Here is a 22430-nt window from a genome sequence, read left to right on the forward strand (position 1 = left end):
CCTGAAGAGATAAAGGAAAAGTTACTTATTAGCAAAGAAGAAGAAAATTGCATTAGAGCGTAATAAGTTAACGCGACACAATAAAGAATGGGAATATTTAAAGGTTTTAAACATCAACCAAAATAAAAAGGATGGGAAAGGGAGGGGTGCCCCACGTCTGCCCATGCATGGAATTGATCGATCACTGTCACTGTAAACTGACCTCAGTCCTGTCTGTTATTGGTTCGTTTTTGTTTATGTTTGTTTTGTTTTTTCCTTGTAATTGTTCCTGTCTTTTGCTTTGATTGTTTTTGTTTAAAAATAGGGCTGTGCGATATCGATCGATATCATCCGATCACGTACTGGTACAAGCAGTGTTTCCTTTGAACCCTTTTCCTTTTTTTTTTATTGTAAATTTCATTCAGTTTAATCAATGTTGAGCAATCAATTTTCTGCATAACTATTGTATGATTTTGTGAATTTATATTGGTTATGAATGGTTAATTTTTGTTACTGAATTTATCCACTGTATATGAATATGTTAATACCATGATATTTTGTACGATTATTTGTATTATGGATAATTATTTGTTTTTGTGAACAGTGTTTTGTTAATATTGAATTGTAATAATTTACAATGTACCATCACTTTGATTTTGAACTGAATGATTAATAAATATTATTACAAAACAAAAAATAAGCGCAAAAGATGATATATCACTTAAATCCTGGAAAGTCGATGTGCAGTTCTAGTTTACCTTTGGGTTTTTTAGCTCGATGTGTTTTATTTGGGAAAATGACTGGATATTTTAAGATAAGAGACATTATTGTAATCTATTGTTTATTTTTCATAATCCCTTTGTTTCAAGTTTCCACTTAATATTCCAGAGATACAAAGCACATAGCATGTAGAGATTGTGTAAAGATCTTTCAATGTTATTGAGGTTATCATGTATGTGCATATGGCATCATCATGGTTAAATCAATGACCCGTCCATTTGAAAACAAAATGGTCATGTTAATATGGATGACTCTCACTTCCAGCCATTTTTTTTACAATCATTATTATGACATGCATAGAATTATTAATTTTCAAATGCATAAACAAGAGGATTTATAACTTGTTCAGTGCAATATAGATGTACATAATGCATTTTTGTTGTGTTGATATTGATGGTCTAATCAATTTCTTTAGTTTTCTGATTTTCCTAAATTCTCTTCTTTGTTTTTTGTTTTAATTCTATTTTTTATGGGGGGTTGGGTGACTTAAATCCTTACATCATTAATTTCAATTTCTCAAATAAAGAAACAACTCCATCAATTTCATTTTATCTTGCTAATAGAAATGAAAAGTGGGTGATGAGAAAAAAAACACAGAATGTCTATACTCATTAAAAATGTATTTGCCAGAAATTATGTCAGACCACTAAGCAGCCGTTAACAATGATGAAAAATACAGTTTGTCAAATGCAAATATAATTGTTCATGGTTTCCATGGATTCTTCACTCATGGCCAATGTAATCAACACCGTGAACACTATCAATATCAACTAATAGTCTGATTTGTATGTCATATGTCCACCATGAATAATTTATGATCCACCATATCTATCATATGTTCATATGCATGTACATGCATGCCCATATCTCTCACTCATACAGTTAACAAGATATATGCTGAAATGTGAAGTAATCATATTCAATCATACCTAAACACCTATGTACACATGTATGTCTTACTTCAATGCAATGTGTATTCTTAAATTATACATGTACTGATTAATCTTCAAGCTTAAATATCTACTTCCAGTAAATGACCAAAAAGTACATATCACTACTCTAATTCATTACTAAATCATATATGTATGATCTAAAACAATATAAAAGGTGTGAACAAAAATAACTTCTAATGGATTAATTCTAGAAATTCCACATTAACAACTTTTGTTTGATCAGGTGCCAAGTCATTTTCAAAAAAATATAAAACCTCTTCTCAATCATGTAATGGACTGATAATTTGAGGATACAATCTCTGTATGTAAATGGAGCTTTCTTGATACCAAATAATAATTTTTTTCATAATTAATGCTAATTAATATGAATGATACTCAAGCACAATTCACATTATTGTCCCTTTAACTGAAGCTTTAGACAGGCTTTTAATCACAGTAATACTTTTTGTCTGTTATGCTCTTTCACACTTTTTCTCCCTTTCTTTATTCTCCCCCCCCACCTTCCCTCTCCCCCTTCCCCTCTTCCTATCCCTCTAACCCTGTTTCTCCCCCTATCCATTTCCTTTTCTCTACTACTCCTCTCCCTCTTTGTCTTATTATCTCTCTCCATGCTTTCTTCTATCTCATGGCAACTCTTTTGTCTCTTTCCAGGCACGGATCCAAGGGGGTCTGAGCCGCCCCCCTTTTTTGGGGGGCACCCCCCCCACAAAAAGTATCCTTTTTAACTTGAGAGAAACTCTGAAAAACAGAAAGGAGAGCAAGAAGGAGGTATTAACCATGTTTAATTTACGGCCTCGTAACGGCCGGACCGACCCCCATATAGCCCTACTCGCAGTGGTATGTACCCGAACCACGCTACCGCACCTGTGCACCTATCAAAGTCATTTTCCTGCACATGGGTTTCCAACACGCCATCATCAGCCAAGTATCTCTGCACAGTAGGTAGGATCAGGATTACTATGTGCTAAAGTAGTCCGTAAGAAAAAGACATACTAGTAGCCCGATTTCAACTTGGCGGAAAAAAGGAAGCAACAGCTCAAACTTTTCATGATAGTTTATAAAAAAATTCAGTTTGCGATTTGTGCTTGCATTAATTGTTAGAAATATATCATAAGGCTTATTAGATTAATAAATAAGACAAAAAAATTCTCATGAATTCCTACAAACTAAATTGTCCCTTTTTTTCAGAATGGAATATCTCGCACTTAGGAAGAGGAATAGGAAGATAGTCATCATTTTCATATGATGACAAAATGTCCTTTGAATGTCGTGGTCTTAGGTAAAAATAATATTTAAAAATATCGGCTATCGCTTTGCGCTCGCATCATTTCTTTAAGTGCGATCCACATCCACTGCACAATTTCCTACATAGTGCTTGAAATAATGCTTAATTTGATCTCTTTTCAGATTGGAATATCAAATATTTTCAGCACTCGCTTCGCATTTGCATTATTGATTTTCATGATTAAAAAAATGTATTCAGAATGCCAAGATTCAAGGTCTAAATCTAAAACATTCGCACGAACGTTTAAGATACGCAGCTGGTTCATTACTTAAAACGTGCTTAGGTTTCCAGTTTCATATCCCAATATCGCGCTCAAATTATTAATGTAGGAAGACCAATTGCCCATCCATTTCATGATTTACAAAACATGAATAGTGTCCCGTGTTTAGGTCTGAATCCTGTTCAAAATTACAAAGTGCTTAGAATGTCAATTTTTTAGGTCGGAAAGTCAAATATTATCAGCTAGCGCTTCGCTCTCGCATTATTTAATCGTTGAACTATGTAACGTCTTTATGGCTAACTGCAAAGAGTCCTTAACAGGCCCCCTTTTCAGGCCAGAACCGATATTAAAAAGTTCTGCTCATGCTTCACGCTCGCGGTAATTATCTTATTATTGCAGCTTGTTCAGGATAACAAACATTGCACAAAATGTTCAATCTTCAAGACAAAATACAGGAAATTTAAAAAAAATTTAGCTCGCAATTGCACTATTTGAATAGTGCTTGTAAAATCCTTACTTGTTCATGTTGCTTTATAAGAATAAAGCTAAAAAGTGACTAGTCGGACTAACCCTTCAAAGAAACAAACAAAAATTATCTTTGAGCGGCAGATCAGGGAAAATGTGGGTGTAAATTCCCCCCCCCCCCATTGGCGAAAGCTGGATCCACCCCTGCTCTCACTAACACTGTTACAGTACACAAGCTTCATCAGTTTAAATGTTAAACCTGAGTTGGTTTGCAATGATTTCTGCTAGATTTGTTTCAGCTCACAAATTGAAAGACGATTGAAGGTTTGACATTTTGTCAAGAGGTAATGAAAGGGGGAAAACAGGAATAGTACAAAAGAGCATCTTTGTATCAGCAAAACAGAGAGAGAGAGAGAAAGAGAGGGGTGGAGGAGGGGGTAGAAACATCCTTAACCAGTCAACTACCACAACCTATGCTGATATCTATACATAGTATACACACTGTATTATACCCCTTTCAAACTTTTTTGTTAGAATAAAGATATATTTACATAAAAAGATGAAAATGGGAACAGATCCACCATTTTATAAAGCCTTAAAATGTCAATTCATCATTTCAATCAAGAAAAATATTGCAATGTAAATAATCCAACTGGACTGCAAATATCCGAAGATACATAAAGAATACAACGTCAACGTATAATCCTCTTTGCATTGCCATGGTAATCGGGAAGGTCATTAAACATTGAAAATATGAAAACAAGTTCTGAATAAGAAAGAGCTTTAAATGAAAGATGATAGGTTTGTGAATGAGGCCTACATGTACATGATGCGTAGTAATAAAGTAAAATAAAGGGATTTTGAAAATAACAAATGATGCATCAGTTATTCTTTTCATTTAAAAAAAAGAAACCAAACCATAGATTTTCAGTTTGTAATTTCATAATTTTAATTTGTAATTCTAAATTTTTCTATTGTTAAGTGATAACGTAGCATAGTTCAGATCTTATAATTAGTCAACATGTTGTGGAGGTTTATTTCTTTTATTTCATAATTTTGCTTCCAATCATATAAAGTCACAACATTCACAAGTCATTAATGATTAATGTATTTGCCTACAACAGAAGAGGGAAAAAAAACACAACAAAACATGAATTTTAAGCAACATTTTTATCAAGACAATCAAGGATTTTATAAAATAACCCCAAAATGAAAGAACAGGACAAATGAATATCTAACAAAATTGGAAGTGTTTTGATAAAAAACAAACCAGGTAATACTATTGGGATACTACATCAATTTTTCATTATAATTAGAAAAATGGATGGAGAAATTTCAGAGCAAAAGCTGGTACCTATAAAAAAAATAAAAATAAAAGAAAAACTAGAAAGAAACCTGTTCCTACAGGCATACATGCAATATAGACAAACATGGGATGTTCAAAGGCAACATGATATGCATGCAGGAGAAAGAAAAAAATAAATGAAAGAGACCCACCTTTTGTTCTCTTCCTGTCTCTTGAATTCTGTCCTTTGCCTGAAGCCACATGATTGTCAGATAGATCGATGTCCTTATGACCCCGTCCATTACTGAAACCATGACCAATGATGCTTACATCGGATGTAGCATTGTCCCTAAACGTCACTCCTCCCGAGGGATTGAATTCCAAGTTTGTAGAAGAACCTCCTCCATCTTGTCGCTGTTCCCCTGCGTTACGTCTCACACCTTTGCCTGAGTTTGCCCGTGCCATGCGTGGCTTGGAACTGAACGGCGAATCAGACCCTTTCTTTCCACTTGTACTGGAAGCAAAACGAAAATAAAGGGAAAGAAAAACAAATTAACAAGTATAATCACAACTGAAATACAGACAAATATGTTTGAGTCAATCTATTTAATTTATATTCATTGTTGAAAATTGTTGCTTTTCATATGAATACGGTTTTACAAAGATGACATTCGAATATCAATGAAAGTTATATAACAAACATATCTTTATTAACAATTTGCTAATAATAATGACCTTAATATGAGACCAAATTAAACAAATTTCCACTTCCACACTCTCAGTTCAGTCAGTTGCCATTCTTATAATATTCTACATTTATATAGCGCTTAACACATCAAAAACGACGTCTCTATGTGCTTTACAGATATATTATTACCCCGATATCAAATCCTTGCATGCCCGCATACGATGTATGCACCTTCTCCACTCCCTGGGAGCATTCCAACAAGAGTTCCAAGACTCAATTGCTAGGCATACTACATAGGCTTTCGCATCCTACCTGGTACCCATTTAACACCTGGGTGGAGAGTGGCAAATTGTGGATTGACGCCTTGCCAAAAGGATGCTAGGCCATGGTGGGATTCGAACACACGACCCTCTGATTACAAGGCAAGAGTCAGAACCGCTACACCATGGCGCTTCCACATTCTTATTTGATATTCTTACTATTTTCATTAATTTGACTAAATGATATCTTCCCATGAAACCCTTTCTACATCTAAGAATGAATTTGTGGAGAAAATACCGAGTATAACTTCTTCTAAAGATGAAATATTAAATAAATAAAAAAAAATACACAACTGAAGACCGAAAGCTACTAAGATGTAATAAGGAAACACTGAATGGATTTAATAAGGCAACAAACTAGTACAAAAACTCTGGTTTACATTTTCCCAGACGTTTTCAGTTGAATTTCAATCTCTATCTGTTTTGCAATCTCTTCATTCCTTAATATTTTTCTTATTTGTCTACCTGTATTTCATGACTGTAGTGAGAGAATATAATCTTGAGATCTGTGTCCTCCCGAGAGCTCATTACTCCTGCCCTTCACAAACAAAATCTATAAACAATCCTATATTTCATATGATGACAATGCCAGTCAACATGTATATGGCTTAAGATCGCTGTTGGTATACCTATCGCTATGGTAACAGCTTCATACGAAGATGATTCTTATAATGGGATGGCCTCACCTAATATAAATATTAATTTCAATTGTTTTGGGGTCTATCTAAAGTGAAATGTAGATATTCTCTTTTGTGAAATATTTTCAAAATCAGTGGCTTTAAAAAAAATTGAAGATGAGTCCAATAAAATTAAGATAATGACCCTTTCATAGTAAATGTCACATACATTAACACAGGAATGTCAATATATTGTTATGTAGGAGACTTACCAAATTCAAGGCTTAGTTAAGCTAACATTAAATCAAGCACGATCTTAGCAATTCTATTTCATGTTTGCATAATTTTTTCCCTGCACAGTTGGTTTGTCAACTGAGCTTTCCTGTAATGCAAGAACACTCTGGGGATAATTACAGACTCAGATTTGTGGTTGCCGCTAACGACTGACTGCTGCCGATGCATAAAATTACCTGTCAAGTTACATCACTTATCAGAGAATGCAAATAAAGATGGATGATGAATATCTGTATGCTAATGATATCTACAAGCCTTCGCAAACATTACAAACATTCTTTTCACACAATTACATACATTCAATACAATGACAGGTATGTCTGCGTGAGTCAAATCTCTTTACAATATAGGCCAAATTTGACTTTATAGTCGATTATTGTAGAAGGTCATCTTATGCAGACAAATCTCTCATTGCTTTCCTTTATAATACCATTAATTCATATTTACATAAGCATCACAGTACACTTTGTATCCAAATTGATGTTATTTATTTCTAACTAATCTATTAAACTTAGTATTGTGAACTTAGATTTGTTGATGAAAATTCCATTAATTATATGTGTTTTTTTTAGGGCCACAGCATTTTTCCACATATCCCTTTACAAAACAGAAAAAGGAATTATAAGACTGTAGTACATAACAGTAAAGTAACATGACAAAAATTACCTTTTCTTCTTGATGTAAGTAGTTTGACCTCCATTATCAAGTCCATCCTCGAAATCCAAACGTCCTGTAGACTGGAGACTAAATACCCCACTCTCATCTAGATCTCTTGGAGGGGAGTAGGGACTCCTTCTCTCACTACCACGGTTGCTCCCGCTGGACGTTTTGTCCAGCCCTCGTGCCTTTTTCTCCGCTCGTTTCTTTGCCGCGCTGCCTCGTATGTTGTCAAGCGATGATATCTGTTGGTTAATAAGAGACAGCTCCATTATCATTTGCCTTATTAAACGTGCCAACTATAATTTAGTTTGAATACCTAACGCTGGGCCGTAAGTGGAATGCCTCTGGCCGTCTCACCTGCATCACGCGGTTCAATATAGCAGCAGTGCTGACTTTGCATACTACTCTAACTCGCACAAGATGTTCAGTGATACATGGTTACTCTTATGTCCTCTTTTTATGAACTAGACCAATAAACTTACAGAGATATGATGGTTATTCAACAAAAAACCCCAACATGGCCAAAGTTCATTGACCTTACATGACCTTTGACCTTGATCATGTGACCTGAAACTGGAACAGGATGTTCAGTGATACTTGATTACTCTTATGTACAAGTTTCATGAATCAGATCCATAAACTTTCAAAGTTATGATGGTAATTCAACTGATACACCCAATTCGGCTAAAGTTCATTGACCTTTGACCTTGGACATGTGACCTGAAACATGCACAGGATGTTCAGTGATACTTGGTTACTCTAATGTCCAAGTTTAACGAACTAGACCAATAAACTTTCAAAGTTATGATGGTAATTCAACAGATACCCCCGATTCGGCCAAAGTTCATTGACCCTAAATGACCTTTGACCTTAATCATGAGACCTGAAACTTGCACAAAATGTTCAGTGATGCTTGATTACTATTATGTCCAAGTTTCATGAATCAGATCCATAAACTTTCAAAGTTATGATGGGAATTCAACAGATATCCCCAATTCGGCCAAAGTTCATTGACCCTAAATGACCTTTGACCTTGATCATGTGACCTGAAACTTGCACAAAATGTTTAGTGATGCTTGATTACTATTATGTCCAAGTTTCATGAATCAGATCCATAAACTTTCAAAGTTATGATGGGAATTCAACAGATATCCCCAATTCGTCCAAAGTTCATTGACCCTAAATGACCTTTGACCTTGGTCATGTGACGTGAAACTCATGCAGGATGTTCATTGATACTTGATTAACCGTATGTCCAAGTTTCATGAACTAGGTCCATATATTTTCTAAGTTATGATGACATTTCAAAAACTTAACCTCAGGTTAAGATTTCGATGTTGATTCCTCCAACATGGTCTAAGTTCATTGACCCTAAATGACCTTTGACCTTGGTCATGTGACATGAAACTCTAATAGGATGTTAAGTAATACTTGATTAACCTTATGGCCAAGTTTTATTAACTAGGTCCATATACTTTCTAAGTTATGATGTCATTTCAAAAACTTAACCTCAGGTTAAGATTTGATGTTGACGCCGCCGCCGCCGCCGCCACCGCCGCCGCCGTCGCCGTCGGAAAAGCGGCGCCTATAGTCTCACTTTGCTTCGCAGGTGAGACAAAAATCATAAAATTCATTTTTGCAAGCACAATAGTGTGTATTCACCACTCTGATGAAAAATAGCAATGGAATAATACACAAGACAATCAAGACCTAGTTTAGTTAACCATATGTCTCATTGTGCAGTCACAGCGTTCAGTAAATTAATATCACAATAATTAACCGCAAACAATTAACCCCATTTTATTTTTAGATTTTAATCATAACAAATTGGAAGTTTGATAAATATTGATATACTATGAATTAACTTTGTCAAAACAAGTATCTATAATCAACAGGAAATGAAATTTGTAGACAAATTTAAAGTGATTATTTATCTTAAAAGATGAAAAGAGAGCAATACACCTTACGGCATACATGAGAGCACCCAGAAGGAAGATAATGTGGGTAGCTCATTGCAATGGTACATTATAGGACACACATTGACCACGCTTTGCCAGAAATATTCTTAACAGTATGATAATACTGATATAGTAGATAGCTTGATGGACGAGGCAATTGACCACTTCTGACCTGAAGGATTGTAATTATGATAGGATTAGCAGCTGACTCAAATTCACTAATTACCTTGTATGACCTTGCAACACATCTTTTACATTATAAACTTACACTTTTGCCACTGATCTTAATAGAAAATGCATAAGATGTCTTTTGCTTTTAATTGCTTGTGGTCACACCAATTCCAAATTAGTGATTTAATTTGATTGATCCGGAGCTCATCCATGTATATCAATTTCAGGTAATAAAAAAAAAAAAAGTCATGTACGATTGATTTATAATTCAATGACTTGTTAGATTACTTCTGAAATACAATGTAACTCACATTAGGGACAGGGTCATTATCCGTCCAGTCTGATCGGTAAGTATCCTGATATGAATCCAAGTCATCGTAATCATCCCGAGGACTTGTTGTCTTCTCTAAAGGAACCAGAGGAGCTCTGGCTTGCCCTCGCCTCCCTGCCGACCGAGCTAACGTAGCCTTCAGAGGGATGGGTGAGATGGGGGACGTACCGGAAGGAAGATTGGATTTGTTGGGGGATGGGATGTCATATTGAGAAGATGCATGGAAGTCATGAACAGAATCTGCAGAGAGAAGATCATCATGAAAAGAAAAATTGAAACTAGTTTGCAACTAGATATAAGATATAACTAGATATAAGATATTTTCCAGTTTGTGTGATGTCTCGCAACATTTCTGAGACAACTCTATCAGTCGTAGAGACTGCTTAGACATCCCCCAATGTCTCTGTGAAGTCTCAGAGACATTGTGAAAACCTGCAGAAGATTAAAAAGACAATTGACACGTAGTGGAGAAGTCTCCTTGATGATGTTTGACCTACTTTAAGTTTAAAGGACAAGTCTACCCCAACAAAAAGTTGATTTGAATAAAAAGAGAAAATTCCAACAAGCACAATGCTGAAAATTTCATCAAAATTGGATGTAAAATAAGAAAGTTATGACATTTTTTAATTTCTCTCAATTTCACTAAACAGTTATATGCACATATCGGTTGGTATGCAAATGAGGGAACTGATGACATCACTCACTCACTACTTTTGTATTTTATTATATGAAATATTCTAATTTTCTCCCCATTGTCCTGTGAAACTAAGTTTTATTCCTCCCTGAACATGTAGTATTACCATTGTTATTACATTTTATACAGTTAAGTTGGTCCATATTGTCAAATTAGGAAAACTTGAAATATTACACAATTCAAAAACCATAAAAAACAAAAGAAATGGTCAGTGAGGGACATCATCGATTCTTCATTTGCACGTGACTAAATTGTGCATACAACTATTAAGCAAAATTTGAAATGTCAACTTTCTTATTTTACATTCGATTTTGATGAAATTTTCAGAATTATGCTCGACTGATTTTTCTCTATTGATTCAAATCAACAATTTTCTGAGGTGGACTTGTCCTTTAAGGCCCTATCTCGCCATAGGAGCTTTCTCTGTGACGTCTCTGGGACTACAGTCATGGACACGTCTCCAACAGAAAAGTTCCTTGATCTAACTAAGGAGACATCTCTGCTAGGTCTGTGTGATATCTCCAGACAAGATGACAAGCACTTTGCCCAGAAGTCCTTGGAATGTTGCTGCAAAGTCTCCAAGTAGTTGCTGTAACATTACAGAAACATCTCTGAGACGTCTCTCGAACTGAGAAAAGTCTCTGAAAATTGCAACTACTTGAAGACTGTGCAGCAACATCTCCATGACTGTCAGACAACGCGCTTGTCACCTTGTCTGAAGATGTCTCTGTATCTTGGTCAGACCAAAAAACTGGTATGTTGAAAGATGTTGTAGAGACGTCTCCTTTGATGAAATAGGGTCTTTATCCATAGCAACCTTCAAACATTTCTGCCTGCTTCTCTTTCTGTCCCCCTCCCCCTCCCTCCATTAAATCATGTGTGCCCTCTATCCTCTATTTGTCTCTTAAAGATAATTAATAGGGAGTTTTCACAACACCTACGCAAACCCTTTCTTGAGCATAGAGAATCTATTATCAAATGCCTTTCATGACAATGAAATCTTTATCGAGGGTCGGTGAATCAAAACCGCAGTTTCGTCAATGACTCGGGACAAACAACATTTGGGATTTTTCGTCAAGCTCTGAAATGTCAAATGAAACAGCTGTTCCGATTGACTTACCCTCCACTATGACTTCATTGTGATTTGATTTGCATTTTCAATTCGTTTGCTGCGCTGAAGGATTCACTCCGCGATGCTGAGTAAAAGTTCGCTAATAAATGCATGCATTGCTCCACACCTACAAATAAACCTCTTTGATCGAGGCAACTTACCCAACATAAGATCCATCTTCTTACGTCCAGCAGTAGAGGATGAAGAGGGACCATCATCCATGCCGATACCAGGATCAGGCCAGGAGTTTGATAAGCTCTTTCTATTCATTCGCTGCTCCCTTTCCTCCTCATTCCTGGAACGGGACGAACCCACAGACGGCATGTACTTCTCACTGTATGATAATTGTTGTTTGAGGGCAAGGCGATCTGAATCCTCCTGATAATGGTGCTGAGAGTGCTGCTGTTTTAGGGAACCACGCTTCTTTGGGATGACGGCTGTATTGCCAACAAATGGATCTGGTCCCCCTGTAATAAATGAATAATTCTAAGTTTTAACTGTATTCTGTTTCAATATCTCTATTTTACCATTCTAGTACTCTTGAATGAACTTGTTTCTACATATACGAGTACTTACACTGTACATTTATCTTTTAATCTTATAAAAACTTACATTGATCTACTCTGCTGATTAAGAATAGTGGGTAACTGTATGGTTTGCATTAGAAGTCTTCATATTCACCAAAAATTATTTGATTTTGATCTACCTATTAAATGGCTATGGTTCTTTAATGTATGCTTTTGATTAAATACGATGGTCGACCTATTATGTAATGCCTCTTATCACTACACTTGGTACATGATGAGGCGGCGATATAAACTATTCTTTCTTTTTGGTGTCATTCCTCTTGACAGTAATTGAATCTGGTTTAGGTTTCTTTATCTAATCTATGAAGTACATGTATCTCTGGGAAGGAGAGAATTTTTATACTGAATAATGCACTAGAGGGATCATTTACACTCTCACTGTACATGTAAATCTTCATATTTTGTAGAGCATGGAAAGAGGTCCTTTAGTGAAATGTCAAGTATTACATTATATTGATTTATTTGTGAAATAATAATTCTAGAAATAACAAGATTAAGAAAGAAATTCTGTAGTGTAGAAATCAGATAAACATCATTAAAATTGCTTGATTAATAAAAATTGCAGTGTAGGACAGGATGGTAGGAATAAATAAAGTATGGGTCTTGTGACAACCTCACATTGTGCAATATAAAGATGAACATGAAAAAGTGGACCCTTTTCTAAGTATTGTAAAATGAGAGGAAAAAAGGGAATACTGTAATTCATCATGAATTGAACTCATCATACAGTGTAACATACATGTAAGAGATGACCTAACAGGTGTTAAAGTAGAGTATTATTCATTGAGATATCAATCACAGCACATGATGGAGATTCTAAAGTAGTGCTAAACTGTACTGAAGAACTTAAATGAAATTGAAAGGGAAAGGAAAAAAAACACTCAAGATTAACTTAATTTCATGTGTTCAACTGCTAAACATCAATTTTCATTAAAAGCTTTCAAGTAAGAGTTTCTTGAAATCAATTGCAATTTGAAATAATGTCTTAAAATAAAGTGCTGATAATCGAGTTGCCTATACAATGGGACACAATACTTCCCTGGCTTTAGTTCCAGCTGCTTTTTAAGGCACTTTAATACATCAGAGATAAAGCATCAAGACAAATTCAATCTGAAATGCATACATATATGGATGCATGAAGTCTCTTTAGACTTCATAACTATTCTATTCACCACTGAGTGCATTCCAGACTTCCAGTGGCATACACATCTCAATGTTCATTGCTGCACTTTGTAACCATGACAATATATATATTCTTAGTTTTACCCAATTTTGCCTCAAAGACATTCTTATTGCCATCTTTTCAGCTGGATGCTTCTCGTGTATTATTAAAGGTTAAAAAAAAGCAACAAAAAAAATATGACTTGGCATCTACGTGTACATGTACACTGTACCATTAGTCTTTAATTCTTCACACATACATGTACTGTATCCAGAACTACATGTACATATACCCCCCCCCCTCTCTCTCTCTTTCTCTTGTCTATATATGTGCATATCTCCAACCCTCTCTTTCTCTAATGAAGCAGAAAAAAAGAGAAATGGCTATTTAACTAAATAAAAAATCTTACAACCAGTACTACATGTACTTGAATTTCTAAATCATTCAACACCAGCATACAAATAGTGAATAGCCACGAGTAAAAATTTTCATTCTTGGTGGAAACAATTTGCATATAACGCATAATTTCATAAAAAATACCAAAGAATAAGAGGTCATATGACACCATCAGCCTTCTTGGTGCATAATCATGATAACATGAAAATGTTGAACAGAAATAATGCAAAAGCTCTGAAATTCATCATATTCATAACTTTGTTATTCGTTGTGCGAGTTTGATAAAATTGTCAGTTTTTGTTTGTCTGATGATAACTTCATATCATTTTTAGCCAAGAAGAGTACCCCTTTAAAAGAGATACACCAAAATATGTGCTAAGTCTAAACAATGTAACAGGTCAAATGCTGAATGTGCAGTTACATACATGTACCAGGACAGTGAACCCCTTTTGGATTGATTTTGATGAAAGGGTCCTTGTAAAAACAGAACAGTCCACTGCAAATTACAGGATGCTAATATTACTCCTCAGTAAAATAATTATTAAGGAGCAGACAAAAAGTGCAAGAATTATATTGCAAATAGTACTATATAATACTATTGGATAATAAAAATGTGCAATCCAAAAAATAAAATATATCTAATTCAGGAAGCTATGAAAGGAAGGGACAAGTAGCTCTTGCTTTGGGCCTTTGGCAAAGTGGGTTACTTTTACACAAGAGTAAAAATTGCATTACACAGAAACATTCTTAAACTAGAAAATAATATTCATACATTTAAATGTAAAGACTACACGTACACAAATTGCCATTTTCAGAACTTCAATTTGCATTAATTACGGATATATACACGTTACACATTGACCTAAAGGTCATGTTTGGAAGGTTGGCATTGAAATCGTACTTTGCTCATTTTCCATTGATTAATGGTGTTCTAAATCTAATTAAAGTTATCAGCTACGTAACACACAACATCTTTACTTTCTCATCTACTTAAAATAACCTTGTAAAAAAACACATTTCCCGGCTGCACGTTTCCAATAAGATAAATTACAGCTACAGACATCTCCCCACTCCTCCGAAAATATATATCTTATTGTAAACTAAATACATGTACCTTCAGTATTCTGTACTTTGCCAACATATACAATGTACTAGTACATGTAGTAAAAGTCATGAAAATAGACATTCATTTTGATTTTTTTTTTAATTTTCATACCAATAATAAGAGTAAAAATTAATGTGGATATGACTTTAATACTAGACAGGTGATATGGTTCTTGTAGCTATCTCAGCATTTCCAGCAACATACCTACATGATAATCCTACATGTATGTGAATATCCTCTGTTATAACATGTCAAATGAAAACTTTTTAGTACACCTGTAGATGATTTTGTTAATCTAAATGAAAATGTATGTATTTTGGTCGGGATCAAAATTAGAAAAAATTATTTTCTCAAGCACGGAACGAGCCAGAAATTTTTAAAGATACAAGTTCTTTTGTTATTTCTAACATGCAGTCACTACATTTGTAAAGTGTTCAAAGGACCTGATTTTTTAAAAATCATTTCCAAGAGATTGTGCTAAATCATCCAATGTCATTTTTTATACAAAAATGGATGGATGAATAATGATGAACATGTACATGTATCAGTCACTACACCTACATGTGTGTAAGATTGGAATGACACTCTTGTGAAATCCACATTGTTGATCCATTACCAAAACTTTAGACAGTCTTAAAGATACTAAGCAGCATCTTAAAAATGATGCGCCTTTCACCAATCACGTGCAACACAACTGAATAGTACCTTTGAACTTCATTGTCACAAAACGTCAAACACAAGATGAAAGCACAGGAAATTGTCTAAAACCTTCCTGGAGGAACTCATGAAATCAGCTTCATAATGGCAGCTGCTTTTCTAAAAATAAATTTGTTGAACTTGACAGCAAAGTCTACCATAAAACATGGCTCCATATTATGCTGAACTATTTTGCATTCCATTTTATCTTTGGTATTCTTGGTTTACACTGCCAGGTAATACATACTGTTAGGAATTCAATCTCACATAGTTCATTGATAAAACATACTGTACAATAATGTACATATAGATAGGTACATGTTGACTATCATAAATATGCACAGCATACCGTACATTTATAAATAAGAATACACAGTATGTACACAAGATCATGTACATACAAGAATGTGCAGTGTTACTGTTAGTATAGGGGATACATTTTCATTTTGAAATCTGAAAAATGACATATTGTACATGTATTAAAATGTGATGAAAAATAAAATTAGTACACCCTCAATCAGAGCCAAACATGCAAAAGACTTTGTTAATAAATTCAGTATGATGTGGAGAAGAAACTTCAGTATTTTATAAGTGTAAAGTAGAAATAATTTGGAAATTACCAAAGGAAAGAAAGTATAAATTGGTGGTTACAATGTACTATATAATAGATCAGTAATAGACCAGTAATAGTGTGCTTTCAGGAACAACCTGAAGAATAGTTCAGAGACTACAGACTAAAAAAAAAAATATAGATAATAATGTGAATTTACCAAATATATCATCTCCATCAAATGAAAAAGTTTTCCAAAGTTTCAAGTCTGTTGAAAACAAAAATTTATCAATAAAAAAAATTGTTAAGGATGTCTGTACTGCTAGAAGTATATACTGAATGTGTAATTTAACTCAAATATGAAGATCCTGGGACATAAAATTGAAATGCATTAATACTGCTAGCATTCCTAGCCATATTGCTTTGCAGATCATGTAAAAACTGCAAGTATTAGCCTTTTGCACAGTATGAGTAATTACAATACAACTAAGCAAGTGAAATGAAATAATTGACAAAATCTGAAATAGACATTAATTGGATTAGAGTGATTATAAGCACAATACACACATATTAAAATGAACAATGGTTACACCAACTTTTTGAATATTTGTATGGTTTAATCACAATTGCAAACATTAATAGCATCATTGCATTATGTGTCAGTAAAAAAAATCAAAATTAAATGGAGTAAATGCTACATAAATAGTGCATGAATCACTAATGAAAATCACTCATTATATAAAATTGTGTGTAATGTACAGTACAAAACATCTTAGTTGGGGTAGTAGAGCAAAAATAGTCTTTGTATCAACATGTATATTTTACAATAACAAAATTCAAAACATCCTAAAACAATTGCTGCACTTCACCTCTCTCAAATCATACTGTTGCTCTTGATATTACCACATTCATCACCAACCAATACAGTGCAATAACAAAACACAAGACTCACATCCACAACCATTTGAACTGAATTCAGTCAATAAATTTGTCTAATACAATCCTGGCCGATTCCTGGTAGTGCAGAAGGTTGGTTTGAGGGAAAAACAACCCAATCATTCGGAGGAAAAGACCTCTCCATAAAAAAAACAAATTGATCTCCTTTTTTTCTTATCTGAAGAGGTAGAGTGCACCATGGATGTTAAATTTTAACAGAATACACTTTAAAGCTCCAATGCAGTTTGGGTAGACCTTGCAAAAGCCTAAAATGTTGTGCAGTATTTTTCCCTTTTTAAGTTTGATATTGAATAATGAAAGGCAAATAATACTTTCTTTTCTCTGCCAATCATACGCAGAATATGAGTACACGCAAAAATGAGAGTTCTGCAAGGGTTATTAAAGGAGAACCACTGAAGGCAGTGGGAGAAGGTTACATGTATCTGATGAGGCCAGGGGCACCTAAGTTATAAAGTAATGGCTACTTTATATCAAATAAATAGTAGCTTACTTTTTTTTATAAATATACCTAATTCATCCAAAGTTATGATTGGAACAAAGATGATCTCACACACACGCAATGTGATCAATTCAAGACAATTTACACTAAGTTTTCTCATGGATCTACTCGATTTATTTAACATAAAGCTCTATTTTCTGCTACCAAAATTGAAATCTTGGAAATCTACCACATACATGTACAGTAAAAAAACATACACTGTACAACTACACTACTAAGTTTTCTCATGGATCTACTTGATTTATTCAACATAAAGCTCCATTTTTTTTGCTACCGAAATTGAAAACCTTGAAATTTACAACATTCTAGAAATAAACATACATTCTACTATAATATATAATTCATGAAGAGAGAAAGAGAATATATATACAGCAAGGGCACAAAATTTTCATTAGAATCATCTGAAGGTACATACTAGTAATGTACTTTGTATGTGCATGTACTCTACAGTACTTCGTCATTTTCAACAGCTTCAATTACAAGTCATATTCCACTTGCAAATAAAACATTACAAATAAAGTTTTAAAAAACAAATAGGTTTGATACATGAATAATGTCTTATAAATCAATCATAAACCTTTTAATTCTATCTAATTGAATTCATACAAATAAGAATAACTACCTGTACACTGTACATTAGCTAATTCATGTGCCCCCACAAAAAAAATATTCTTTTTCGCAAGAATATGTTGTGTTTTTTTTTACAAGTAGCTATCAAAATATACCTCCTGTTCTAATGGAATATATTCATAGGTTGTTGGCTTCAACTTTAAACCCATATTAAACTGGGAAACAATCCTGTGAGCTTTCCTTACCAAATTCTCAAGAAAATAATCCTGTTTTCCTACTTTAGCTTTCATGAAATTTTATTCAATTGTCGATCATATCATCAGATTACTGGTTAAATCCTTTTTTTATCGCTTGCTCTCTCACACAGTTATGAATTTTTTCAGCCACCAAACACCATGGCCACAGGCACGCATTCTAAACAGATCTTTATAAATCAGTTGCTGCCTTTAGGTGCATAAATGCAAGACTGATTCTGCCTGCTCTTGAATTGATTTGCATAGATGACAGAATATTGGTGGCAGCCAAGAGTGGATTGCCCTACCAAGAACTTAATACAAACCTTTTGATTTCTTCAAAGACATAATACAAATTTTTCACAGTAGCAAGTAGCAAAAAAATCACAGAGCAAGATTATTTTTCCAGTATCACTTTTCAGGTTGCCCTGAAAAAAGAATAATATATTTTGTGGGCAAAAAAGCTTAAATTACACTCATACTCAAAAGGTCAATCCGAAACTTACTCTGATCGACATCACAATCAAAACTGAAAATAAAGTGAACCTTCTCACCTTGATTTAACCCCATTTTGCATTAAAATTTCACAAATCACAAAAACAAACATTTCTCAAAATTACTGTCCATACAGCATATACACACACAAAATGTCCATGTCCATGTATACCTTGAAACTGAGCTTGCAATAAATGCGTAAAGTTCATTGAAATTCATGAAATTCAAATGAAATTAGTTTAGTGGTTACAGTTAGATCACATTAGAGGGGGGATTCCAGAAAAAGTAAGATCTACAGAAGGGTACATACCTCTCTCTGTGACTGGTGCACTGTGACTTCCTGATGGATGAGGCTCATCCTCTAAGTTACCTCGCCCCCTCCCAGGGTAGGTATTTAGAGATGCTCTTTTCAGCTTATCAAGGTGGATCTGACGGTAAGATCCACTAGAACCTGAGAATTGACAGCAAGATGAGACAAAGAGAGAGATAGAGGAAAAGAACAGCCATACAATTTAATAAAGGCATCAGAGCTCGCTGGAATGTTCACACAAAACAACAAATAATATGACAGAATGAGGTGCAATTCATACACATGGAGAAGGAATTAACAAATAAAAACTTCAAAAACATCTTTCAAACACATTAATTTACTTGCAATATTAAAATTCTAAGGTGAAATACTATTAACATATTAATTATAAAGGAAAAAATTATGTGTGAGTAGTATACATGTAAATAAAAAATACATTGTCTACAATGAATCTACACTCATAAGTAGTTTGAGGGAAATTTACCCTGAACATGGCCTACTGCAGAAGTTCTCATTTTCAGTAAAAACAAATAAAAGCTAATCTAAATGTAAAAACTCATTATTGCTACTATTCAAAGTCTTCAGATCTACTGTATACATGTATGTATAACAATTACCATAATTGTAGTCCCATGAGCGAATAGTGAACTACTGAACTGTCGACAGGGCACGAACTTGTTTGCTTTGTGTTTCAAATACAAGAATTTATTGTTTGACTAGCAAGAGATATCACATCAATGCAGGTTGTTACTAAAACAAAAGCCCCATTAGATTCTACCTTATTTGAACCAGGCAATGACATATATGGACATGTACATACATTATTAACTTAATTAGTTAATCCACTTGTTTCACACACACAAAAAAAAGATGAACAAAAAAGGCAGGTCTTCTGCCTTTCAGTAATTAATTAATAAATTAGAATCTAATTTCAATGCAAAATTAGATATAATTTGCTAAAGGGAATGATTTTTTTCTTCAAATCACTATAATGTAATAACCTATTGATTTCTTTAAATGTTCTCTTTTCTTTACATATACAAATATGATCTGGAAAAAACATAATTCAACATTTCATCAAAATGTATCCATTTGTGGTAAATTCTATCATTAACAGGAGAATGAAACTTTTGAAACAAATTAAATAAACCAGAAAGACTAAAGAAACAGATCAATGAAAGTTTGAGCAAGGTAATGAGCATTATGAATGTTGAGCTAATAATGTGATAGTGATCCTCCCACTGACAATGCGAATAAGATGTGTGATGTTGCACATTCAACAACTTATCATCAATGTTATCATGTCAACAGTATCTGTATAGATCAGGGCCCAGTCTTACAAAGAGTTACAATTGATCGGATCAACCTCAAGTATATGGAAATCCATCAACATCATAATTTTTCTTCCGGAAATTTGCACAATGTCCTTTGTAAAGAAAAAATAGCACACTGAAATTTCAAGAAAACTATGAATGTATGAATATACTGTACATAATATCAATAGAATGTGTTTTAGATGTTGACATTGCTGGCTTTCCATAGTTCTGGTTGATTGGATCAATCGTAACTCTTTGTAAGACAGGGCCCTGGTGTTTTCCTTGGGGAGGATATGTAATGCAGGCTTCCCCCAAAATATGTCATACACAAAGAGTTTTCTGTCATTAGAATGAGCAAAAAGAGATGGATTGAATTAAGCATCGAGTTCATGTGTGATATCACAATTCTTGGTCACATTGTAGATGGGAGGATCTCCCTAACATACTCAACATTCAGATGCTCCTAAGTTTTCTTTAAATTTCTTTTTGTCAAATTGTTCTCAAAACTACAATTGAGCTTATTCTTTGATTGTTCCATTTTCACACAAACTAATTCATTTCACATGTTTCACTCTTCTCTAGTATAAAGGAAAAAAAATCAAATTCACCATACTACAAGGGAAAGAGACTATCAAATTAGATAGTCATGTCAACCGTGTTTTCTCGCTCTGTGAACTTTAACATTTTTGAGAAACAACTTTTTTTTGCTCCAGCAGCAAATGATTTCACTGATGTGAATAAAATCGGTATAACTGTACCTTGATCAGATCCGACATCAGTACCAATGTTGTGATTACGTTTAGCATTATCCCATACATCTTCTCCTCCGTTCCATGTATTACGAGCTTTGATGGGCGGCCGTCTTAGCCCAGGCTCCTCACGTTTCTGAAAAGAGAAATAGACAAGACTACATCATAAGCATATAACATCCTTTTATTTCAATCTTGAAAGCATTTGCAATATAAAAGAATATATATATTGGATGAACAGCAAAATGCAATGGAAAATAGAAGTTCAGCCTGAACAAGAAATTCTTAGACTTCTATTAGACATGACTGACAGTGGTCTGGATAAAGTAGTGTTATCAGGGATGTTTATTGGTTACAACACCGTATCAGATGCATCTGAATAAAGATGGTTTTATTTCTTTGCACAAGGTTACAAATCTGGATAAATAATGATGTCTATGTCTCAAGCAATAATCTCTTGTACAGTGTAGTGATGCATGCATGATGCATGTATGTGTCAATGTACATTGTAATTTTTTCCTGTAAGACTGAAACCCAACATTCTCCTGCATGCATTATTGAATTTGCTGGGAAAAACCCATTAAAATCAAGTCTAAGCTTGTTTGATTTTCTTTTATCCAAAACAACTTTTTGTTGAGGTGGAATTGACCTCTAAATGCAGTTGATATTTTCACTCTGTAAAGTGTGATAATGAGTAGAAAGTGTAAAACTGTAAAAATGTAAACAGTGTTCATAATGTTCATGTATCTCTCATTGAATATACATGTACTTCTCAAGTCCTTGTTTCAAAAGACCATAACAATTAAGCATACAGTACGTACGCAGAAGCTAAACTATTTTAGGAGGGAAAAAAAATTGACGATATTTATAAAACTTTTTTAGAAAATAGTAAAATGTGATCAATAATAGCTTTTCCATCAGAAATTTTGCATCATCATCCTACTCTTGCACATTCATGTACATGTACGTGCATTCCATCAGGATGAGAGCAGGA

General features: G+C 34.1%; 1 protein-coding gene across 3 annotated transcripts in view; it reads right to left on the reverse strand.

The window, feature by feature from the left end:
- Positions 1–22430, reverse strand: part of LOC121419162 (TOG array regulator of axonemal microtubules protein 1-like) — a 55807-nt gene that overhangs the window by 18220 nt on the left and 15157 nt on the right. For 2 of the 3 annotated variants that reach the window (XM_041613496.1, XM_041613495.1), the window contains exons 2-8: positions 21446–21572; positions 19372–19512; positions 16528–16575; positions 11973–12278; positions 9987–10246; positions 7553–7788; positions 5180–5481 (exon numbers count right to left, since the gene is read on the reverse strand). In XM_041613496.1, the coding sequence (XP_041469430.1) occupies positions 5180–5481; positions 7553–7788; positions 9987–10246; positions 11973–12278; positions 16528–16575; positions 19372–19512; positions 21446–21572 (1420 nt within the window). The remainder of the gene's footprint in view (positions 1–5179; positions 5482–7552; positions 7789–9986; positions 10247–11972; positions 12279–16527; positions 16576–19371; positions 19513–21445; positions 21573–22430) is intronic. The other variant, XM_041613497.1, reaches the window with a different exon arrangement.

Source organism: Lytechinus variegatus, chromosome 7 (assembly GCF_018143015.1).
Source record: "Lytechinus variegatus isolate NC3 chromosome 7, Lvar_3.0, whole genome shotgun sequence".
In the NCBI taxonomy this organism is placed as follows: domain Eukaryota; kingdom Metazoa; phylum Echinodermata; class Echinoidea; order Temnopleuroida; family Toxopneustidae; genus Lytechinus; species Lytechinus variegatus.